Source organism: Pseudorca crassidens, chromosome 15, assembly GCF_039906515.1.
Source record: "Pseudorca crassidens isolate mPseCra1 chromosome 15, mPseCra1.hap1, whole genome shotgun sequence".
NCBI classification, from domain to species: Eukaryota; Metazoa; Chordata; class Mammalia; order Artiodactyla; family Delphinidae; genus Pseudorca; species Pseudorca crassidens.
In genome coordinates this window covers 54,324,190-54,345,076 of record NC_090310.1, presented here as the reverse complement: position 1 = coordinate 54,345,076, position 20,887 = coordinate 54,324,190, and the positions used below count along the sequence as shown (strand labels likewise).

At 43.7% G+C, this 20,887-nt stretch overlaps 1 protein-coding gene across 2 annotated transcripts; it reads left to right on the top strand.

The window, feature by feature from the left end:
- The first annotated feature begins 3,893 nt into the window (after positions 1 to 3,893).
- Positions 3,894 to 20,430, top strand: BMP2 (bone morphogenetic protein 2). Of its 2 annotated transcripts, XM_067707505.1 has the most exons (4): positions 3,894 to 5,101; positions 6,242 to 6,591; positions 14,203 to 14,993; positions 20,019 to 20,430. In XM_067707505.1, the coding sequence occupies exons 2-4, from the start codon at positions 6,249 to 6,251 to the stop codon at positions 20,046 to 20,048; spliced, it is 1,164 nt and encodes a 387-aa protein (XP_067563606.1). In that variant the 5' UTR covers positions 3,894 to 5,101; positions 6,242 to 6,248; the 3' UTR covers positions 20,049 to 20,430. The 2 variants fall into 2 exon arrangements, with proteins under 2 accessions (XP_067563606.1, XP_067563605.1); XM_067707504.1 differs by lacking the exon at positions 20,019 to 20,430 and having other exon boundaries at positions 3,898 to 5,101; positions 14,203 to 16,214.
- Positions 20,431 to 20,887: the final 457 nt, after the last annotated feature.

Sequence of the window (20,887 nt, the reverse complement as noted above, 5' to 3'; positions counted from 1 at the left end):
TTCACTACAGCTCTGTGAGGAGATAAGCAGTTAATCTCTACATATTATTCATGAGGGAGCTGAGACTATCAGAATTTGTTATTGGCTTAATCAACCTCAGTGGTAAACTTTCTGATGATAAAAACTGTTAGAAAAGAAAAAGAAGAAGAAAAGCATACGAAGTCTATCTCAAAATCAGGCCATAAAATTTCAGGCAGAAGGCCAAGAAATACATTTAAAGATAGATGAGTAAGTAGCAATCGAAACCTTGTGTTTGTATGGCAGTTTTTACTTCTCCAAGTCCACACATGCTAAGCATTTGACCTTTATCATGCCATCTGAGGCAGGTAGAACATATCTATTTACCCCGATTAATAGATGAGGCCAAGAGGTGGCCATTTTAAATTCAGCCATCCAAACCAGAATTAAAATGTAAGTCACCCAACTATGTCTTGGGCCATAAGCAACATGTGTATAGAGCACCTACTATGCGTATCCTACAATACAATACAATCTAGTTAAATGCATAAAATTTATTGTCTCTAAATTTTTAAGGAGTAGTCAGTATTTGCCTGAAAGGAATAACCCAGACTCAGAATACTAGGCCTACTAGTTGGCAAATAAGTCACTTTACCCCACCCATCCTTCCACCACATCTAATTATACATCACATAGGTAAAAGTTAAAAGTTTGATTGACCACATGCTGCTCTTTGCTGTGGCTCCTGGTTCCTGTGAAAGAACTTCATCCAGGTGAAGTAAGTGGAATTGCTGTTAAGTGTCACACTAGTTACAAGGTGACAGGTATGCTAACAAGCCTAGAGGTTTCCCTGAGGAGTTGTTGTAGGTTTCAGTGGAATAACAATTACAAGGTAGATGGATCATTTCATGCCTGCTGTGACCTTTACAATATATGAGAGTCATTATTTTAATGTTAATTTGCATAATGGTAGGTCTGAAAGAACAATGGTGAATGCTAATAGCTGCAGGATGCAATAAAATTAAACATCATCTGGGCTGAACTGCTAAAGGAAAAGTTGCCAAAGTATGAGTGTTCAAGCACTTAATTTCATCCCAGGTCATGTCCACATTCAATCAAATGCGATTTCTGGTATCTCTTGAAAAACTGGCAATAAGTGACTGGAAGGGAATAGCAGCAACCTCCTTTATATAGAATCCTAACCTGGTAGGCTTTGCTTTTTTTTTTTTTTTTTTGCGGTACATGGGCCTCTCACTGTTGTGGCCTCTCCCGTTGCGGAGCACAGACTCCGGACGCGCAGGCTCAGTGGCCATGGCTCACGGGCCCAGCCGCTCCGCGGCATGTGGGATCTCTCCCGGACCGGGACATGAACCCGTGTCCCCTGCATCGGCAGGCGGACTCTCAACCACTGCACCACCAGGGAAGCCCGGCTTTGCTTTTTTACATAACTTGTGTGTCCCCTTTGAGGGAGTTGAATTTTCAGCTACCATCACCTTCCCCAAATGACCCTTGACCCCAACTTTCACCACTCCCCACATCTGGCACATACACTAAATTTGATACACCCAGAAAGAATGACTCTCACCTTATGGGCTGAAAAACTTGCAATAAACCTTTGAAGAAGGTAGCATGGACCATGGCTAGCAGCAAGTGATATTTTCAAGGGAAATAGACACTGTCACCTCAAAGTAATAACCCTGCATTCTGAGTTGCAGGTGGGAAGGTAGCTGTGCACAAAGAGAATAAAAAGAGGTCATCTCCATTTAAATTTATTGTTTCAAACTACTCCTAATGCCTAGAAAATGGGTAGGTTCGATCATCCTGTACTTCGCACCCCAAATCAGTCTTTTCAGATTATTTATTTACTTACATATTTACTTCTTTATTTATTGACTTCTTTCTCCCAAGCGTTCAAACTCATTTCCACCACAAGAGGGCAGCCATCTCTAAAAAACAGCCAGAGAGCCTGGATCTTAAGAGAAATAGGGCCAACATTTAGGAAGTTATGCTTGGGCAGGGCATTCAGCAGCCCCTGGGTAATCACATATCACACACAAGAGGTTCTGTGATGGGCAACACTGAAATGGGATAGAGTGTCCAGAAGTGCCAACTTTCCCTCCGATTCTTGATGATCAAAGATTATTTCACAGACTGACAAGGCTCCCAAGTTATGAAAGCCTGCAGCTGTGAGACATCCTTGATGTCAACACCAAAGATTTATTTTTCATCCTTACTTGAGGCACATTCAATAGCTGTCAGCTTTCTCCTCCTCTTTAAAAGCTACACACTGATTTAGGTTTCATATAAGTTTTGTTTTGTTTTTTAAATCTCACTGATGACAGAAACTATTGTTAACTCTTCAATTAAACTTGATAGGGAAGGAAATTGTTTCAGAAGCACAATAAACACTTTCTGACTTAAAGTGTCTGTGAAGAGAACATGTTCTCTTGCCAACTTGTTTGGTGTCCAATGATTCAGAGTGGCAAACAGCTTCCATAGTGCATTTTCAGGGAAAAATAGTACCATGTTCCTGAATATTTTGTTCCTCATTTCCCCCCCCCCCCATTTATTTTCCTAGTAGGCAGTCTTCCTCATAAATACCTTATTTGACCTTTATACTTGCAGAAACAGCGAGTGCCTAATTCCCCTCTGTGAGTTACTAATCCGATTTACGTGAGCGGAACCTAGAATTATTTTAGCTTTCCGACTGAAAAAATAATACACATGGATAATAGATTGTTATGAGTTCCTGCTTCAGGCTTTTCTCTTTCTGCTCTGCAGGCTGAAGGGTCTGTGCAAGAGAACTTGATTTTGCCCATCTGGTCTTTTCCAAAACTTTTCTCCCTTTGGGTAAACTTGTTGAGCTGTGCATGGGGGGTCTTGGAATCCTGGAAAGGATTGAAAGCCTTAGCCTTGAAATTTGTGGTGCAGCAGATTTGGGGACTCTCTCAGCTGAGGAAGACAAGTCACTTGACCACATGTCACAGATCAGCTGCTGGGGCCTGGTGTAAGTGGGTGGGGCAGAAGGTTCTAAGGTCTCAGACCAGAATTGTCCTGTCTGCTTGGCTCACACTGTGCGTTATTTTACCTTCCTCTGAGTTGCCTCTGAGCTGGGCAAGATAAATATCACAAGGTATGAAGTGATTGCTACCGTAAGAAGAAATAAAATCCCTCTCATCCTCTCTTCTCTCTCTCTCTCTCTCTCTCTCACACACACACACACACACACACACACACACACGTGGACGTAAACAGAGTCCACAATGCACATGTCACGTATAGCAGGACATCCATTTCACATAGACATAAGTTTACAGAAATGTGTGGTTTCGTTAGTACATATTTACATATATGAATATTTGTGTATTACATATATACTTATTGGAGTAATAGTGCACATTTATATAAATACATTTACATATGTAAATGAATACATCTCTCTGTGTTAAAGTTTAAGTAACACCCAATGTCCAATCTCTAGTTTTGTTTTAATTCTCCTCCCATCCCGGGGAAACACAGAAGTGTGTACCCCAAGCCTATGCCAAGATGCCTTGTAACTTGGTTGAGTTCTTCTTTTAATCGACTATTATTGAACATCTTCAAACTGAAAGTTGAATAACGGGCGGGGAGGGGAAATAAGGCCCGACCCAGCATTCGTCCGGGATTTCGCTCCCGGAGCCCCAGCCAGGGGCCGCCGCTCCCACGGATCTCCCCTCTGAGGGCAGGGGCTGGAGGCGCGAGCGCCCCCTGTGCGGCCGCGAGTCCCCGCCCTCGGCCCCACCCCGCCGCGGCTGTCCCTGCGCGCCGTCCACACCCCTGCTCGCTGCTCCCGCCCGCTCGGGGATCCCCGGCGAGCCGCGCCACCGAGGGGGAGGTGTTCGGCCTCGGCCGGGAGGGAGACGGCGGGCGGCGTCCCCTTTAAAAGCCGCGAGCGCCGCACCACGGCGCCGCCGCCGCCGCCGTCGCCGCCGGAGTCCTCGCCCCGCCGCGCCGCGCTGCGCCCGGCTCGCGCTGCGCCCGCCGCTCTGCTTCCCACACCCGGCCGGGGATTGGCAGCCGCCGCCGGACATCGGCCGCCACAGGCTCCGCCGCCCACACGGACGACCTAGGCGCTAGCGCCTTGCGGATTACTGCGGGCTCCGAGGCACCCGCGCCCGCAGACCCTGGGCGGGTTGGAGCACCCGGCCGTGCGCGCCGCTGCGCCGTGGCCTCGGCTGCCCGGGCCAAGCCGGAGCCTAAGACCGGCGTGCAGAGCGCCGGGGAGCCGGGAGCCGAGCCCGAGCGCCGCGATGCCGATCACCTCCCGCCGTTGCTCGGGGGCCTGGGACGTGCCGGCCGAGGTGTGATCGTACCCCAGGCTGGCCACAAAGGGCACAGCGGCTTGGCCCGGGGGCGAGGAGAGCGAGGGGAGAGCGCAGCCACCCGCTTCGGCAGCCCGAAACTCGGCTCGACTCTCTGGAGAATGCGCCCGAGGACGCCGGAGCGCCGGAGCCGCGGTGGTTTCAACTGGCTAGCGCTAATGGGGGTGCACTGGAGGAAGGCAGAGTGATGCGGGGGGGCAACTCGCCCGGCACCAAGATCGCCGCTGCGCCCTTCCCCGGACCCGGCGTCTCCCAGGATGGCTGGCCCGAGCCATGGGCCCCGGCGGAGCTAGCGCCGAGCGCCCGACCCTCGCCCCCACAGTCCCGGAGCCAGCCACCCGCGGGGCCACGCGTCCCGCGGGCTCTGGTTCCTAAGGACGACGACAGCACCAGCTTTTCCTTTCTCCCTTCCCTTCCCTGCTCCGCACTCCTCCCCCTGCTCGCTGTTGTTGTGTGTCAGCACTTGGCTGGAGACTTCTTGAACTTGCAGGGAGAGTAACTTGCGCTCCCCACTTCGCGCCGGTGCCTCTGCCCCAGCGGACCCAGCCTCGCCGCCTGCGAACCCCGCCGCCCCTCCACTCCACCGCTGGGCCCGACCCGAGACGCCTTTCCCTGCGTGCGGAGAGAGACTGCCCGGCCGGCACCCGGGAGGAGAAGGAGGAGGCGAAGGAAGGGAACCCGGTCCCTGCGCCAGGTCCTTCAGCCAGAGCTTTTTCCATGTGGAGGCTCTTTCAATGGACGTGTCCCCGCGTGCTTCTTAGACGGTCTGCGGTCTCCTAAAGGTAGACAACGTGGGCCGAGGCCGGGGCTGTGGGTGGGCGCGGGGCCCCGGCGGATGAGCCCCTCCCGGGGCCAGGTTGGGCCGGACGTAAACAGAGCAGGTCCACGTGCAGCCGAGCTCCTGCGGGGATGCCCCCATCCTACCGCCGCCGGGCGACCGTCGGCTTTGCACTCCCGGCTCGCACTTTTCCGCCCCTCCTCCCTCCCTTGTTTTCGGCATTTTATTAGGGCTGTTAACACTTAGATGATTTTATTTATAAGGCAAAGAAATCCCTTGGAGAGGGTGGCCCCTGGATTTCACCCGTTAGCTGCCAACCTGTACACCTTGCCGTGGCGATCCCTTCTGACTTTTTCAAGTTTCTCCGGGAGACCTGCACTCTGTACTCAGAGCTGCGTCCCATTTGGGAAAATATTAGAAGTTGGGATTCTCCCTGTTTGTTTCCAGGAATGCGAGGGGGCAGTTCTCTCGTGCCACCTTGTGCTGACACGGGAATTAATAGATATTAGCCATCTACGTAATCCTATGAAGATACCTGCGTATCTTGACTGCATTGGGGGGAGGGGGTTCGGGGATGGAGTGGCCTGCCCTGACACCTCTGAGGTTAGAGACGTGGGCCACAGGTTGCAAGTGACTTCGGAAGTTGTGCCCCTGAGTTTACTGGCTCTGGAAGTTATAGACCGTGTGTGTGCATCAGGAAGTTCTATACAGTGCCTCTAAGGAAGTCACATGCACCATTTGTGTTTATATGCCAGCGAGCGCTGTGTGATTGGGTTAGTTTAGGGGACGGAGGGGTGTGAGACCAAACGGTGGTTTCCCCAGGTTCCCTGCATAGGCTGTCAGCGTGTCACAGAAAGAAAAGGTGACAGTCACTGACGCGGGGTGGGGAGTGGGGGTCAAATTTTGTCAGACGGATTGAGAATGGAATGGGAGGGTGAAATCCATCTGGCTCAGGAACTAAGGGTCTTCCATTCTCCTAAACGTTTGAGCTTCAGCTCCTCTGAAGTGTCTCCGCGAGTGTTGTCAGCCGGGTGGGCACCCTGGAGGAGGAAGCAAGGGGACCGAGCGGGAGCCGGGACCGCGGGGGCGGAAGGGGGGAGGGCTGGGCGGAGAACTCCGTGACTCACGTCGGCCCTGTCCTCAGGTCGACCATGGTGGCCGGGACCCGCTGTCTTCTAGCGTTGCTGCTTCCCCAGGTCCTCCTGGGCGTTGCGGCCGGCCTCATTCCCGAGCTGGGCCGGAGGAAGTTCGCGGTGTCTGCTGGCCGGTCTTCGTCCCAGCCCTCGGACGACGTCCTGAGTGAGTTCGAGTTGCGGTTGCTTAGCATGTTCGGCCTGAAGCAGAGACCCAACCCCAGCAGGGGTGCCGTGGTGCCCCCCTACATGCTGGACCTGTACCGCCGGCACTCGGGCCAGCCTGGCGCGCCCGCCCCGGACCACCGGCTGGAGAGGGCAGCCAGCCTCGCCAACACCGTGCGCAGCTTCCACCACGAAGGTGAGGCTTGGAGCCGGGGCGCGGGGGCGGAGACGGGGGCGGGGAGTCGTCCATCCAAGCGCCCCACAGTGGGCAGACAGCAGGCGTCCCTGGAAGGGCAGCTTGGCCGGGGCGCTGCAGACGTTTCCCTGTTTGCCTCTGTAAGAACCTTTACGAACCTGACATTCACTCACTGCCTGTGTGGCGGGAGAGCCAGGGATTCCCCTTTGGTAAATCTGCACCCTTTTCCTGGCTTGCAGCCAGAAGAGCGACTCCTCCTCCAGGAACTGGAGAGAAATCAAGTGATGGGGAAGATGAGGGCAAAAGGCTTGCCCCTAGTCAGCTAAACGTGCAAGAATTCCATAGTAGAAGAATGAGGAGGGGGGCAGATTGGGATCTCTTTAGGTCTGTTTGGAAGCCTTTGCTCTGTAAATCTGCTTCTCTTGCTTAAGCCGGGGTTTCAAGCATGACAGAGCCAAGGGCAGAATTTTCAGAGATAGTATTGAAAAATCAAAGCCCAGGACTCCAATGTCTTTCTAATTTACAGTAGATCTGGACCTGGTTTGGAAGATTTCAAATCCCTATCTAATCCTCGTGGGAGATCAATTCCACAATCAATCTTATTGTTTCCACAATGACTTTCTTGTCTTGTGCTTAAATCTGAGATGAACTCCGGAGTAGAGACAAGGCTAGCCTTCAGATAAAAGCTTTTGCAGCAACTGCCTGTTTTCCTTCATGTGCACTGAAATGTGGGGTTATTTTTTCTTTTATGATACTGGATGTGGTTCTTTTAAGGTAGGATGTTTATACTTGTTTCATCAGAAAGGCATTTAGTGGATTTGAAATGTCTTAGAGCAGCTAGTGAGATCTGTTGTACCCAAGTTCTTAGGGCAATTGGTCAAAAATATTTTCCACTTCAATTCTTTTTCTACACTTTTAAATGCTCCTTTGGCTTAACACATTCTAAATGAGCTCAGGTTCGTTCAAGTTCTAGAGAATGGTCCAAAGATGTATACACAGAGCAGCCACTTGTAGGATATCAGGGAACTGGGATATTGTTCTGGTTTTCTTGCCTTGCCTTGCTGAGGTGGTCAATTTCAAGTGGAAAACTACCCTCTGATATAAACAAATCAGTAGTGTCACAGCCAGGCATTTTCTGCCAGTGTGAAGGAGAACTTATACTTGTGAGAACAGTCAATAGTGGGAAGGGGTCCTAAAGGCCGGTCACATAACAAAAGGGACTTCATCAAGGCAGCTATACATAGTGAAGGGGACATGAATTGAAAAATCAATTCATTTTTCAGCACATTTCTAAGTGAGGTGCTGTCTGCTAGCAGAAATCATATTTGAAAGGAAATAAGATCTCATTTTACTCCTTCAGGATTCATCCACTGAAAGCAGAAGTTGTCTGTTGTCATGCAGAAATGTTCTTGTTCCTGTACATTCTGTCATCACCACCTTGGGGAGATTATAGATCCAGCTCATCATTCCCAGCTGCTGCTGATTAGAATTGTTTCTCTGGATAGAAAAGTAATAAGAATTGCTATTTCAGCCACCTCTCCTGGAGATATAGCATGGAAACCATTCTGAACTTTATTTTTAAGGCCAAGAAGGCACTGTGTGTGTCTCTTAGAACTTTAAAGGAAGATAGATCATTTAAGGCATTTGACACCTAAAAACGTTCAGTTGCATGAGGATTCCATCAGTGAAGTCTGCATATTTCTCCTTCCTCTGGAAGTGGCTCGACCAAAACTAAACAGTCTAGAACTTATTGGAGTGTATAATTTTAACTTAAAGAGCCTGCTTGAGTTTATAAGTCAGAATTTATGTCTTTAAACGTGTAAATGTTATGCACCAAATAGTGCAGAAGTTACCAACTTGCTTAAAATCAAGTTGCAATAATAACTTCAGATCTTTATGAAATTAGATAATTAAAAAAAGCTATGTAATGTTTGCCCCAAATTTCAACAAACCCATTCCTTTTCTTCTTAAGACTAGCATATAATCATTAAGCTACGAATTGCCCTTTTTTGAAGACCGTTTCATTTTTACATAAACCAGAATTTGGTTTTTGTAAATATTCTTGTTTATAAAACATCCATGCATGGCACTAAAAAATCTTTTAATAAACCATGTGATTAAGGCTGCAGGTTTAAGAGCAGAATTTGGTTCCTAGAGCCTTTGTGGATGTTTTTTTGGTAAAGGACCTGATTACGAGAATTACCTGTTGGTTTTATTTGCGGGTGGGATCTGGGTGATTTGGCGAAATACAAGACAAGAAGTATCATGATGGCATTCTTTCAACCGATGTGTGAAGATAATGGGTCTACATCATAGGTGATCTGACACAGAAATTATCAGTTGTCATTTCTCCTATTAAGTTTTGTCTAGTCCTTTCTCCAGTGGCTTTTATTCGGGAGAGCCCAAGCGCTGGAAAATTTTTCTTTTTTCAAAGTTGTTAAAAAGTGCTTCGGAACTGCCACTGAGGATAGAAAAATCACTTCTTCAACTGGAAACAGTGTTTTGTGTTTTGCTTGTAGTTAAAAACACATTGAAATTGGTTGACTTGATTGGCCTTGCAAAAAATCTTCATTCTTTCCTGTCAGATTGGAATATGGAAGGACCACGCGCTCGCTCTCCAGACTCTGAAGGACACAGTTCTCTTTTTGCCCAAAATAACTGAATTATTTGCCTCTATGACTAAAGCTTTGAAATAGAGATTAACCCCGTTCCCACAAATGTAATTTTCTTGAAAATATTCATTTAAAAGGAAAGTTCAAGAAACAACCACTGCTCTGTGATGGAGCACTGGTATCACAAATTCCCAGTGCAACCAAAGGATTTGGACACATACACCCCCCCAAACCAGTGCTCACTTGGGGTGCTTCCCTAGTGTCCCCAGGTATTTCATTGTGATTGTGAAAGGCCCCCTTTAGGTAGAACAGGCATTCTATTTGGAAATGCTCATAGAGATTGAGGCTTTGGTGCCCAGAGATAGTTCTTGCACTTATGTTTTCCATTTTGCCTCGTTTTTAGTGGTTCCTCTCTGTTCCCCCTTGATCCCTCCTCATTGAGCTATTTTGTCTTTTTAAGACTTTCCCTTTGTGTGTTTCACCAAATAAGCAACAATAAGAGGGCCCTGGATCATTCCAAAGGTGTTGGAGCTAAGAGAGTGGGTAGAGGCCAAATCAGGGTTGGTGACAACGACCATGCTCTTTCTTTTAGCTGCCATCTCCTTTGTTGTCTTTGTTTTTTTAACTGATTCATTTTAACCTTTTGTATTTTATCGTTGTTTTTCTCCTTGATACATCAATTCTCTAACCATTATTTTATATTTTGGAAAATTTTATTTATTATTCTCCACTACTTTCATTTTATTTCAGGGCAGTGATTTCCAACCTTACTGATTTACTAGAACATTCCCAGGTTTTTATTGTTGTTTTCTTAATGGACATTTTTTGTCTAAAGAGTGTTGCAAAATTCTCAAAATGTAATGACAACTCACTTTTTGCTAAAACCCATCAAAACTTGTCCTCATCATACTGTAGGACAAACAGGCAGTCACAAAATATCAGTGGTTCCACACAAGATCTGTATGTCCCAGTGGCCCCTGCCACTTTACCTTTCTGCTTTACTTTTCTGTTCTGTCTGCTTCTTCCACCATTTCTATCCCTTTAACTGGGACAGAACTTGCCCTACCGTTATCACTGTGTTAAATATAAATCTGCCTCTAATGGTTTTGACTTTTGCTTGAGTTTTTGACTCCTCCTCTATGTTAGATGGTGCCGTCTAGTGGCCAGAAACTTGGGAGCTGCAGTAGACTCAAGTTCATAGCTATGTTCTTAGTTTACTAGCTCTGTGACCTTAGGAAAATCACATAACCTCTCTGAGCTCCAACTATTTCATTTACAAAATGGAGCCAGTAACAGTTCCTCTCTAACTGATTTGTCATAAGGTAATTCATATAAAGTTCTTAGTGCCAGACCTGGCACAAACAACCATTCAGCACACCTGCTGTCATTATCGTGATGACTTGTTTCTTTATGTCCTATTCTCCCCTGGTCTAGGGAAGAGGAGGCCAAAGTGGACCTAGGCTAGCTGAGGGAATTCAATCTTGTCTTTTTGAATGTAGGTGAATAATTGACAGCGTAGATGATTAAGTTAGAACTTCACTTTTTGGAGGAGAGGTCAAATGTCATTGTTGCCTTATTTTTCTTTACTTTCCCACATTTTTGTAGCCATAGCTCCATCTATTTGGATAAGAACTTAGAGGTTCAAGAACCCATGTCTAAGATAGGCTGGAATCCTCAGATCCCTTGGCAAGTGCAGCTTATTCAATAAGGGTTATTTACAGAGAATTAATAATTGTATATACCTCCAGAAAAGCATACATTACCTACTTAGGTAAATACTCCATATTTTCAGAATCCCTAGGCTTGTTGTGGTGATTTGCAGATTCTTTACTTCATTTCAAAACGTTCAGATTTTTTTCTGCCTTCTAGAAAAATTTCATGTTCCCTTGAAGATCAAAGGAGAGGGTAGTAGGTGCCCTAACCTTGGTCAGTTGTTTTCCTGGGTTTGGGGGTTCTTATGACTTTCTGACTTATCTCTGTGACCAGAGTCTGCAGTCAGGGATCTTGTCATGGAGGCCTTTGTATTAAGGAGGGATAGTGGTCCTTCAGGGATTAGGCTGACTGAGATGAAACTGCACAGTTGGAGAGGGATCTTCACATTACTTGTTAATGTTTAATAGTGTAATTTTTTCCTTTGCTAAGTGATTATCCTTTTGGCCACTTACCTCCAATGAGATTTTGAAGCACATGAAACTGCTTTTTTATAGGTTAAATCCAGTTGAATGGTGGTAGTTTTGTATAATTCAGTCTCATATTAGTCTTTTGGAGGGTTATTCTATTTAATGCCCCTTTTATACCCATCCTCTTTACTTCATTTACTTGTCTCTCGTGCTTACCTGGGAGATTGTTCCTTCATCCTCCTCCTGGCTGTGTGTGTCTGTGTGTGTGTGTGTGTGTGTGTGTGTGTGTGTGTGTGTGTGTGTGTGTGTGTATGATTTCTCTGGGCACCTTTGTTAATACAGCTATTCCCCAAAGGCCCTGGATAATGTGCCGTTCCTTCCTCTCCTTAAAAGAAGAGAAAGCACTTTTAGGTGTGCCGGGAGCAGCGAAGTCAGTTGCCCGGGTCCAGGCCTTGGCTTTGTGTCATTGTGTCTGATGGGTGTGCAGATTTTTAGGTCACTCTTCTTTTCTCTGGTAGCTGGTGGCTTCTCTGCTGAAAGAATGCCTTCAGGGAAAACATCAGAGGGCTCCTGAATTGCAGGGAGGAAAGGAAAGAAGGGGCTAAACACAACCCTTGATACTTGTCGGAGCCACAGAGGAGAGCTCTGGTTGATTGGTGGGAGGATTATTTTAAAAATAGTGCCTGGCCAGAAGTACCATTAGCCAGCAGCGGGGTTTAGAGCGGCTCCCCAAAGGTATCCGTACGGGTACCGGTTAGCAGGCTTGAGGGGACAGTGGGGGACTCTCTTCTTGGCCTGATGGTCTCCCTGTCCAAGGAGAGGCGATTTAGATCTTTCTGTTCTGAGTCTGGCTGCTCACCCCTGGCCTCAAGTCTTACTCCTTGGCCAACGCTAATGGTTCTTCTATTCATTTCTATATTATTTAACAAAAAGGCACTTTAAAATATGTTCCTGGGGCTTCCCTGGTGGCGCAGTGGTTGAGAGTCTGCCTGCCGATGCAGGGGACACGGGTTCGTGCCCCGGTCCGGGAAGATCCCACATGCCGCGGAGCGGCTGGGCCCGTGAGCCACGGCCGCTGAGCCTGCGCGTCCGGAGCCTGTGCTCCGCAACGGGAGAGGCCGCAACAGTGAGAGGCCCGCGTACCGCAAAAAAAAAAAAAAGTTCCTGGCAATTTATACTTACATGTGAAAAACGTTCTTTAAAACCTTTAGCCTCGAAGGGCAGTTCACCAGCTTCCAGCATTACCTCACCTCGGAGCTGCTAGAAATGCTGCATCTCAGGCCCTACCCCAGACTTACCCACTGAATCAGAATCTGCATTTGAACAGTTAAGGTGTCCTATAGGTGTTTTGCACAGAGGTTGAAGTTTGAGAAACGTCCCATTAAAGCATTCCTCCATAATTTGGTATAAACCACCCCTGTTGACCTTAGCTTGCAGTGATGACTGTTGCTTTGATGATGAAGGTTTACACAGGTAGAATCTTTGAGTGAGCGATCTGAAGTGATTATCCTTTGCTAAAATGTCTAAATTTTGTGAACAATGAATAGCCGTTTGGTTCAGGAGAAATACAACCAGAAAATTAATGAAAATATGGTTTCCTCTTATGGTGATGACAGGGCCAAATAGATTTTGTTAGCACTCAGGTTGGATCCTGAATGAAGCAGGTAAAATTTGTTGACAGTGAAATAACAGGATGTGATAAAGCTAGAAGAAAGTAAACCCAAATATCCCAAATTCTAGTGCTGTTTACTATCAATTTAATAATAATGTGCACCTTTGATGATTTGCAGACTATACATTCAAGGTGCTATGTTATATTTTATTGTTTGCTTGACAAGCAGTACTCCTTAAAATTGAAATTCTGGAATTTTAAATCAGGAAGAACTTTTATGAATAGCCCACTTGAATGACTATTTTAAAATAATGATAATAGATATAAAATGATTATTCTGTAATTAGATTATCCCTTACATCATGAATGTCAATAATGACATTTCTGTAGATTTTTATAAATTTGGGGGAGATTTATCTGTATCCTGTAGCCTATTATTGGGTAGGTGTATAATTTTAATATGGTTTTTTTTTTTTAAAGATAAAGGAATTACAAACAGAAGAGAATTATTTTTTTTTCCCAAAAGCATCTGCAATGAGATTTTGCTTTTGAGGTCATAAAGAGGTGAGAGAAGAGACAAAGTTGGGAAGTTATTTCTCTTGAAATCATCCAGCCTTAATTACTACAGTGTCCTAGTACCACCCTTACGTTTCCAAAGAAGTAGATCCCTGTAAATGCCTTTGTCTCTGGACTTTTGAGTAAAATAGTAGGGTGTACTTTGCAAAATGTCATCGTTGATGTTGAGTTTCAGAGTCTTTAATTAGGAAACTGAAATCTGTATATCGAGATTTGTAAATCATCTAAATTGCAGAGTAATGTTTTAGAATACTGCTTAAGGGATTGACATTAAAGCCTTTTTCTTTTTAAGAAATGCAATAATTTCCTCAAATCCTCACTCATTAGACCTCTATTAACTATAGTGCTGACTTTTTTTTTTTTTGCCCTAAAGTCTGTGAATTCCAAAGAAATGCTTCACCATTTCCCCCATCATTATAGCCACCTGGAAGCAGTATTCACGTATTAGATTAAACACGTAACAGTGAATTGTGAAATTTTGTTTCATGGTGTGTATATTGACATAAATGTATAGAAAAGGGAGGATCATTTCTTTATCTAAAGGGCAAATTTTAACTTTCTGGCTGCAGATTTTTACATGTGTTAAATCAAACCCTGAAGTGATGTATATAAATCCTTATATACAATCAAATTGTCATACTTGCCTTACTGAATGATTTTTCTTTTTTTCTACTTTTTTCCATTAAATTAGAATCTTTGGAAGAATTGCCAGAAATAAGTGGAAAAACAACCCGTAGATTCTTCTTTAATTTAACTTCTATCCCCACTGAGGAGTTTATCACCTCAGCAGAACTTCAGGTCTTTCGGGAACAGATGCAGGAAACTTTGGAAAACAATAGCAGTTTCCATCACCGAATTAATATTTATGAAATTATAAAACCTGCCACAGCCAACTCCAAGTTCCCTGTGACCAGACTTCTGGACACCAGGTTGGTGACTCAGAATGCCAGCAGGTGGGAGAGCTTTGATGTCACCCCTGCCGTGATGAGGTGGACAGCGCAGGGGCTCGCCAACCACGGGTTTGTGGTGGAGGTGGCCCACCCAGAGGACAGCCACGGGGTCTCCAAGAGGCACGTGCGGATTAGCAGGTCTTTGCACCAAGACAAGCACAGCTGGTCACAGAGAAGGCCTTTGCTGGTCACTTTTGGCCACGATGGGAAAGGACACCCTCTCCACCAAAGAGAAAAGCGTCAGGCAAAACACAAACAGCGGAAACGCCTCAAGTCCAGTTGTAAGAGACACCCTTTGTACGTGGACTTCAGTGACGTGGGGTGGAATGACTGGATCGTCGCCCCCCCGGGGTACCATGCCTTTTACTGCCACGGGGAGTGCCCTTTCCCCCTGGCTGATCACCTGAACTCCACAAACCACGCCATCGTCCAGACGCTGGTCAACTCAGTTAACTCTAAGATTCCCAAGGCGTGCTGTGTCCCAACAGAACTCAGTGCCATCTCCATGCTGTACCTTGACGAGAATGAAAAGGTGGTATTAAAGAACTATCAGGACATGGTTGTCGAGGGTTGTGGGTGTCGTTAGCACAGCAAAATAAAATAAAATAAATAAATATATATATATATATTTTAGAAAAAAGCAAAAAAAAAAAATCAAGTAGACACTTTAATATTTCCCAATGAAGACTTTATTTATGGAATGGAATGGAGAAAAAAAAAAACAGCTATTTTGAAAATATATTTATATCTACGAAAAGAAGTTGGGAAAACAAATATTTTAATCAGAGAATTATTCCTTAAAGATTTTAAAATGTATTTAGTTGTACATTTTATATGGGTTCAACCCCAGCACATGAAGTATAATGGTCAGATTTATTTTGTATTTATTTACTATTATAACCACTTTTTAGGAAAAATAGCTAATTTGTATTTATATGTAATCAAAAGAAGTATTGGGTTTGTACATAATTTTCCAAAAATTGTAGTTGTTTTCAGTCGTGTGTATTTAAGATGAAAAGTCTACATGGAAGGTTACTCTGGCAAAGTGCTTAGCACATTTGCTTTTTTTTTTGCAGTGCTACTGTTAAGGTCACAAGTTCATGTCCAGAAAAAAAAAAAAAAAGTGGATAATCCACTCTGCTGACTTTCAAGATTATTATATTATTCAATTCTCAGGAATGTTGCAGAGTGGTTGTCCAGTCCATGAGAACTTACATCCTTATTAGGTGGAATATTTGGATAAGAACCAGACATTGCTGATCGAATATAGAAACCCCCCACCCCTTAGTTTGCAGAAAGAGTAAAGCAGGACCAATAGAAATAATTAAGAAAAGATGAACCTGCAGGAAAGTGAATGATGGTTTGTTGTTCTTCTTTCCTAAACTAGTGACCCCTTCAAAGGGGCTGGTCTGGCCAAAGTATTAAATAAAACATAAGATTTCGTCATTATTGATATTGTGGTCATGTATATTTAAAATTGATATCTAGTGGCCCTCATGAAGAGTTGAAAATTGATTTGTATTTTACTTTTACCTCACCTAAGAGCTCTTTATGCTCAAAAGGACTCAATTTTCTAACTGCCTCTCCACAGCAAAATTGTTTTCTGCCTACCCCTGTTCTCTGTTCCATCAGCTTGCTTTTCTTTCCAAGGTTATGTGTTTGAACACATTTCTCCAAATGTTAAACCTATTTCAGATAATAAATATCAAAGCTCTGGCATTTCATTCTATAAAGGCCAACCTGTAAGAGAAAATGGTGCATTTGTACAGCGTTCACAAAGATTACCTTGTGTTTGCATTTTTGCTTCTGAGGCTACTCATTTTGGAGGGAGGTAGGGAGAAGGCAAGGAATAGTTGGAAATTTGCAGGCAAGTCATTGGCTAATTCCTAGGAATTAATCAATGATTTAGTATTTCACATGAACCTCTTTGGGGCAGGAAGATTTAAGAGAAAACCGAAGCAACAAAAATCAAGCCAAACCTGGGGAACCCAAGATAAAGTTTCAGAGATGATATCCCATGCAGTAGAGGCAATGGTGCCAAAAAATTAGAAAGGGAAAGTGTCTGAGATCAAGCTTCTACAAGGACATCTGCCAGTTGGACTGAAGCCCAAGCAGAATGAAGTCGAATTAGGCCACTCAGAATGAACACATACCAGTGGCAGGGCTTCTGTGCTCTGGGTTGAAATCAGACCCAAGGAAGGGTTCGGTGGGTATGCTTGTATGGCCAGGGGACCCACAACCCCACAATTTTACTGGAAGTATTTTAAGGTCAATTTCTAGGACTTTGTGTCACCTCTGATCCTGCTGTGATTGGTGAGGCCTAGTTCTAATTTCCTTTCCTAGCCCTTCCTTGATGCGGCTGAAAAAAAGTGTGTTAGTAAAGGAACAGAGTGTTATCATCAGATTCGTCCCAGGAATTAACTTGCAATGACCCTGTTACATTTTGGGTTATATTTTGGGTGTGATAGATTTAACCCTCGTTTTGAAATTACGTAGATCATATTTTTCTAAAAAATTAGTACAAGTTATCTTTTATTCCTTCCACTGTTAAAATCTTTTAGTTTCTTTTTATCCCTATTCTATTGCTCTTTATGTATCATTGGTGTTAGACACCCCTGTGGAGGGCGGGATCGTCTTTGTCCCTTGGCATTCTTCACCCTCTCTTGCCATGGGTGTGAGGGGCAGGCTGCACAGTCGTAACATCTTAAAAAATAATAACCCACGTTTTCTCATCTCCAAATACTCTAGATAAGAGTTGTAAAAGTACAGCACAAGAATTTCCATACATTTGGCAGTTCCGTCCCTTTTTATTTCTCTGCTTCATTGGGTCTGATTTTCTCGGTTAAAATGATTCTCAAATGTTCTTTTCTCAAACGGTTCTCAAATGGTTCGTGCATAATATATATGTGTAAATATATATAGACATATATATGTGAATATATATAAATATATACACAAATATATGTGTAAATATACATACAAATATATGTGTGAATACATATAAATATATGTGTAAATATATATAGACATATATATGTGAATATATATAAATATATACACAAATATATGGGTAAATATACAAATATATGTGTGAATACATATAAATATATGTGTAAATATATATAGACATATATGTAATATGTATAAATATACATATGAAGATATATGTGATTAGTATTACATATATATAGATGACGGCATTTTCAGTTTAATTTCAGAGATTTTTTAATAGTTGAGGACTCTGACCCTCTTGGCAGCTCATTTGAGAAACATAATATTCTTACATATATTCTACATTCCTATAGACGTTTTGTCTCACATTCTTCATTCTGAGAAAAAAGTGTCATAACTAACCCCATGGCACTGAATGTCTTCAGTTTTCAGTCACTATTCTATAGGAAACTTTGAATCTTTTTAGAGTTGGCTTTTCAAAAAATGTAGTAAGTTTCTGAATTTGGGGAAATCACCTTTCAAAATTAAGTTGTATCATCTCGTTTTGTGCTTGTCTGGGCTGTGTGCACCTCCCTGGCATGGTTTTAACCTGTATGGCAGGTCCAGATTGCTCTGTTCATTTTTTGCCTTCAAAATTGGGGAAGAAGAAGATGAGTCGTTTACAAATTTCTCTGTGCTTCCATTTTTGCGTAATTTCTACTCCATTTGCTGCTTTAAATTGTACCTCAGGAGGCCAAGAGTGGAGAGATGATCTATCAGTCTGGTCTAGGTAGCAGGCTACATCATTACTGGATAATCTAAGTGTTCCATATCTTTTTCCTCAGCTTTTTATTGGAGGTGGAAAAATCATTTGTGCATTTCACAGCACTTTTTAAAATAGTGTATTTCTATTCTAGAGTCATATTAATGTTAAAATATTGATTCATGGAGTGTTAGATGCCACAGCCCCCCAGTCTGTTATAAGGCAAAAGGAACCTAGCGTTGCAGTAAAGAACAATTTAAGTGTAGAAATAAGTGTGACATGGATAGGCAATCACAAAGAAGTAGGACTGCCCTGGCACTATTCTATTCCTTTTCTGCTTTATTTTTTGCAGGGGGCAGGTAGGGTGAGATGGGATTAATGCAGGTCTGCTTCACTCAGGTAAATTGCTTTTCCTCTTGCCTGCACCCCACTGACATAAATTATAGCCTTATGGTTTTCTCCATGGCAGAGTTTTCTCACTGTTTCCCTGCCCTGCAAACTTCAAAGTGAACTTCTACTTAACTTGGGGGACCAATGCTCTAAATAAAACTTTTAGATTTTAATGTGCATGCGAATCACCAATACTAGCTCCAGGAGAATGCAGCCTTGATGTGTATACAGACCCCTTGGGATCATGTTATAACATAGGTTCTGTTGCCATAAGTCTGGGGTGGGGCCTGAGATTCTGCATTTCCAACACATTCCCAGGTGTAGCTGCCTTTACCCACCGGCTTAAGGTCTTACACATTGAGTAGCGAGGCTGTAAGAATTCTCAATCACAACAGCAGAAAGCGGGACTAAGTTTAGGCCCCTTGCTAAGAAATAGCACTAAAAGGAAAAACAAAACAAAACAACAAAACCTGTATACGGGATGGCATTTGGATACATTTTATCTGAAATGATGCCCTACATATTTTTTTCAAAGGCATTCTTTTCCCCCACAAGATGACTGGCAATTTTGTGTTCTAGCCACCCTCAGACATGAAAACACTTGGTTGCTTATCTTGTAAAATCTGCTCAGCTTGCTTGCTTGGGCATGTATGTAGTCAGTTTAGTCAAATACGTGTCAGTACATCTATGTGGATGGGGGAGCAGGTGCAAGCCCTTAACGTACTTTTAAAAAGTTTTAACACTTAAGTCAGTCCACTGAGTTGATCCCGTGTGATCTTAGTGCCAAGCGTCTGAGTTAAAAGTTTTCCCTTTGAAGGCAGCAAATAGATGTCATACATTTGAAGCATTTGTTTATACTAAAAATGATGCTTTATTTTTTTTTTCAAGTTCTAAGACAGTTCACTCTACAGCACCATTGAGCCTAGAGGGTGATATAAAGCTTCCCAAGCTAGTATTTGACATTTGCTTTAATGGATATTGGAATTTGTGATGCCACGGTTGGCTTCGAAGAAGGTGCTGAAGTGAATGGGCTCTGACTAGAAAAAGTTAAAGGAATTGACTTCCATCTGCAAAGGGGGTCAGCAAAGAAAGAACTTTGTCTTGGCCCCTCTTTTGTAGCAAAACATCTTAGGAAGGTCATCTGTTTAGTAGCCTCATTTTACTTTCTAAGGGAGCACTTTGAAGGTTTCTTACAAGCAACTCAGATTTGAATATTTGTTGAAGAAATGCTGAAATGAATGAATCCTAATCTCAAATACACTCTTTATATACATATATAACGTAGACATATATCGATATAGATATACTCACACAGATATATAGATATATAGATAGATAGATATACCTACGTTTTCTCTTGCAGATATATATACCCCAGGGGAAAAAAAAATCTTGGTTTGTTCCTGTCTGGGGTCCAAATGCTGAGTGTAGGGTGCCTAATTTTGTATCCATTGGGTCTATCATTTCGTTTAGGTCTCCACACTTTGGACTGAGTCCTTCTGAGGTGCGTGAGCAGTGTGCCAGATATTGACTTGAACGCCACTTCCAGCCCGTGTTTGCCCTGCCTTCTGGGCCACACTCCAAGCAGTGCCAGGACTGCATTCTCGCTGCAGTGCGTGCCGATGAGCAGCTCTCTCTGCAAACCGCCCATTGCTGAAAGCTCCCCTCGTGAGGAACAGGCTCTCATCTGGTCTGCATTTACACTGGAACTGCTTGGCCACAACACGATGAGAGAATAATTATTGAACTATTTTACTGTACAACTATTTCCAAATTGTTGATTCTTTATTGATTTCAGGAGGCAAGCTAATTGCCCCATGGCAACTTGATGTGAACATTTAATGAAGATCAGGAAACAGAGTTTATGAAAAGCTTTGTATAGTCACTGCAAAGTTTCAAGAACTGTTTTATACTTCCTGACAGTGCTGGGCCGAGCTTAATGGTTTGTTTTTATTACTTAAGAGTGTAAACCTTGCTTTAGCCCGGTGTGTGGAAACTATACCCTCATCCCACATTACGCATTTTCGAGTTGCTTTTTCCTCACTCCCAACTTCCTTTCCTGCCATCTACAATCAGGACTTGTTCTGTTTTAATTGTCTGAAAGCAAGTTTCTATCTTTGCACCCTGAGAACCTTAATACACACACACTCCTAAATAAGTGTCTGCATTGTTTCACTTTGTTTTGGGTGGAGTTTCTTTTCGGCACTTGGTTGCTAGACAACCAACCAGACAAAAGTTAAAGATTGAAAAGGCATTTTTAAAGATGTCGAATCTCGGCTGCTGAGCTGTTTTATCTTTGTCTTTATATGGAAGGCTTAGTTCTCTTACCAGGTTACCCTGGT

What these genes read in the sequence shown, in the direction of transcription:
- BMP2 (XM_067707504.1), top strand. Translation starts at nt 6,249, where the DNA reads ATGGTGGCCGGGACCCGCTGTCTTCTAGCGTTGCTGCTTCCCCAGGTC. An exon ending in GCGCAGCTTCCACCACGAAG is followed by an intron (nt 6,592 to 14,202) that starts GTGAGGCTTGGA and finishes CCATTAAATTAG; the next exon opens with AATCTTTGGAAGAATTGCCA.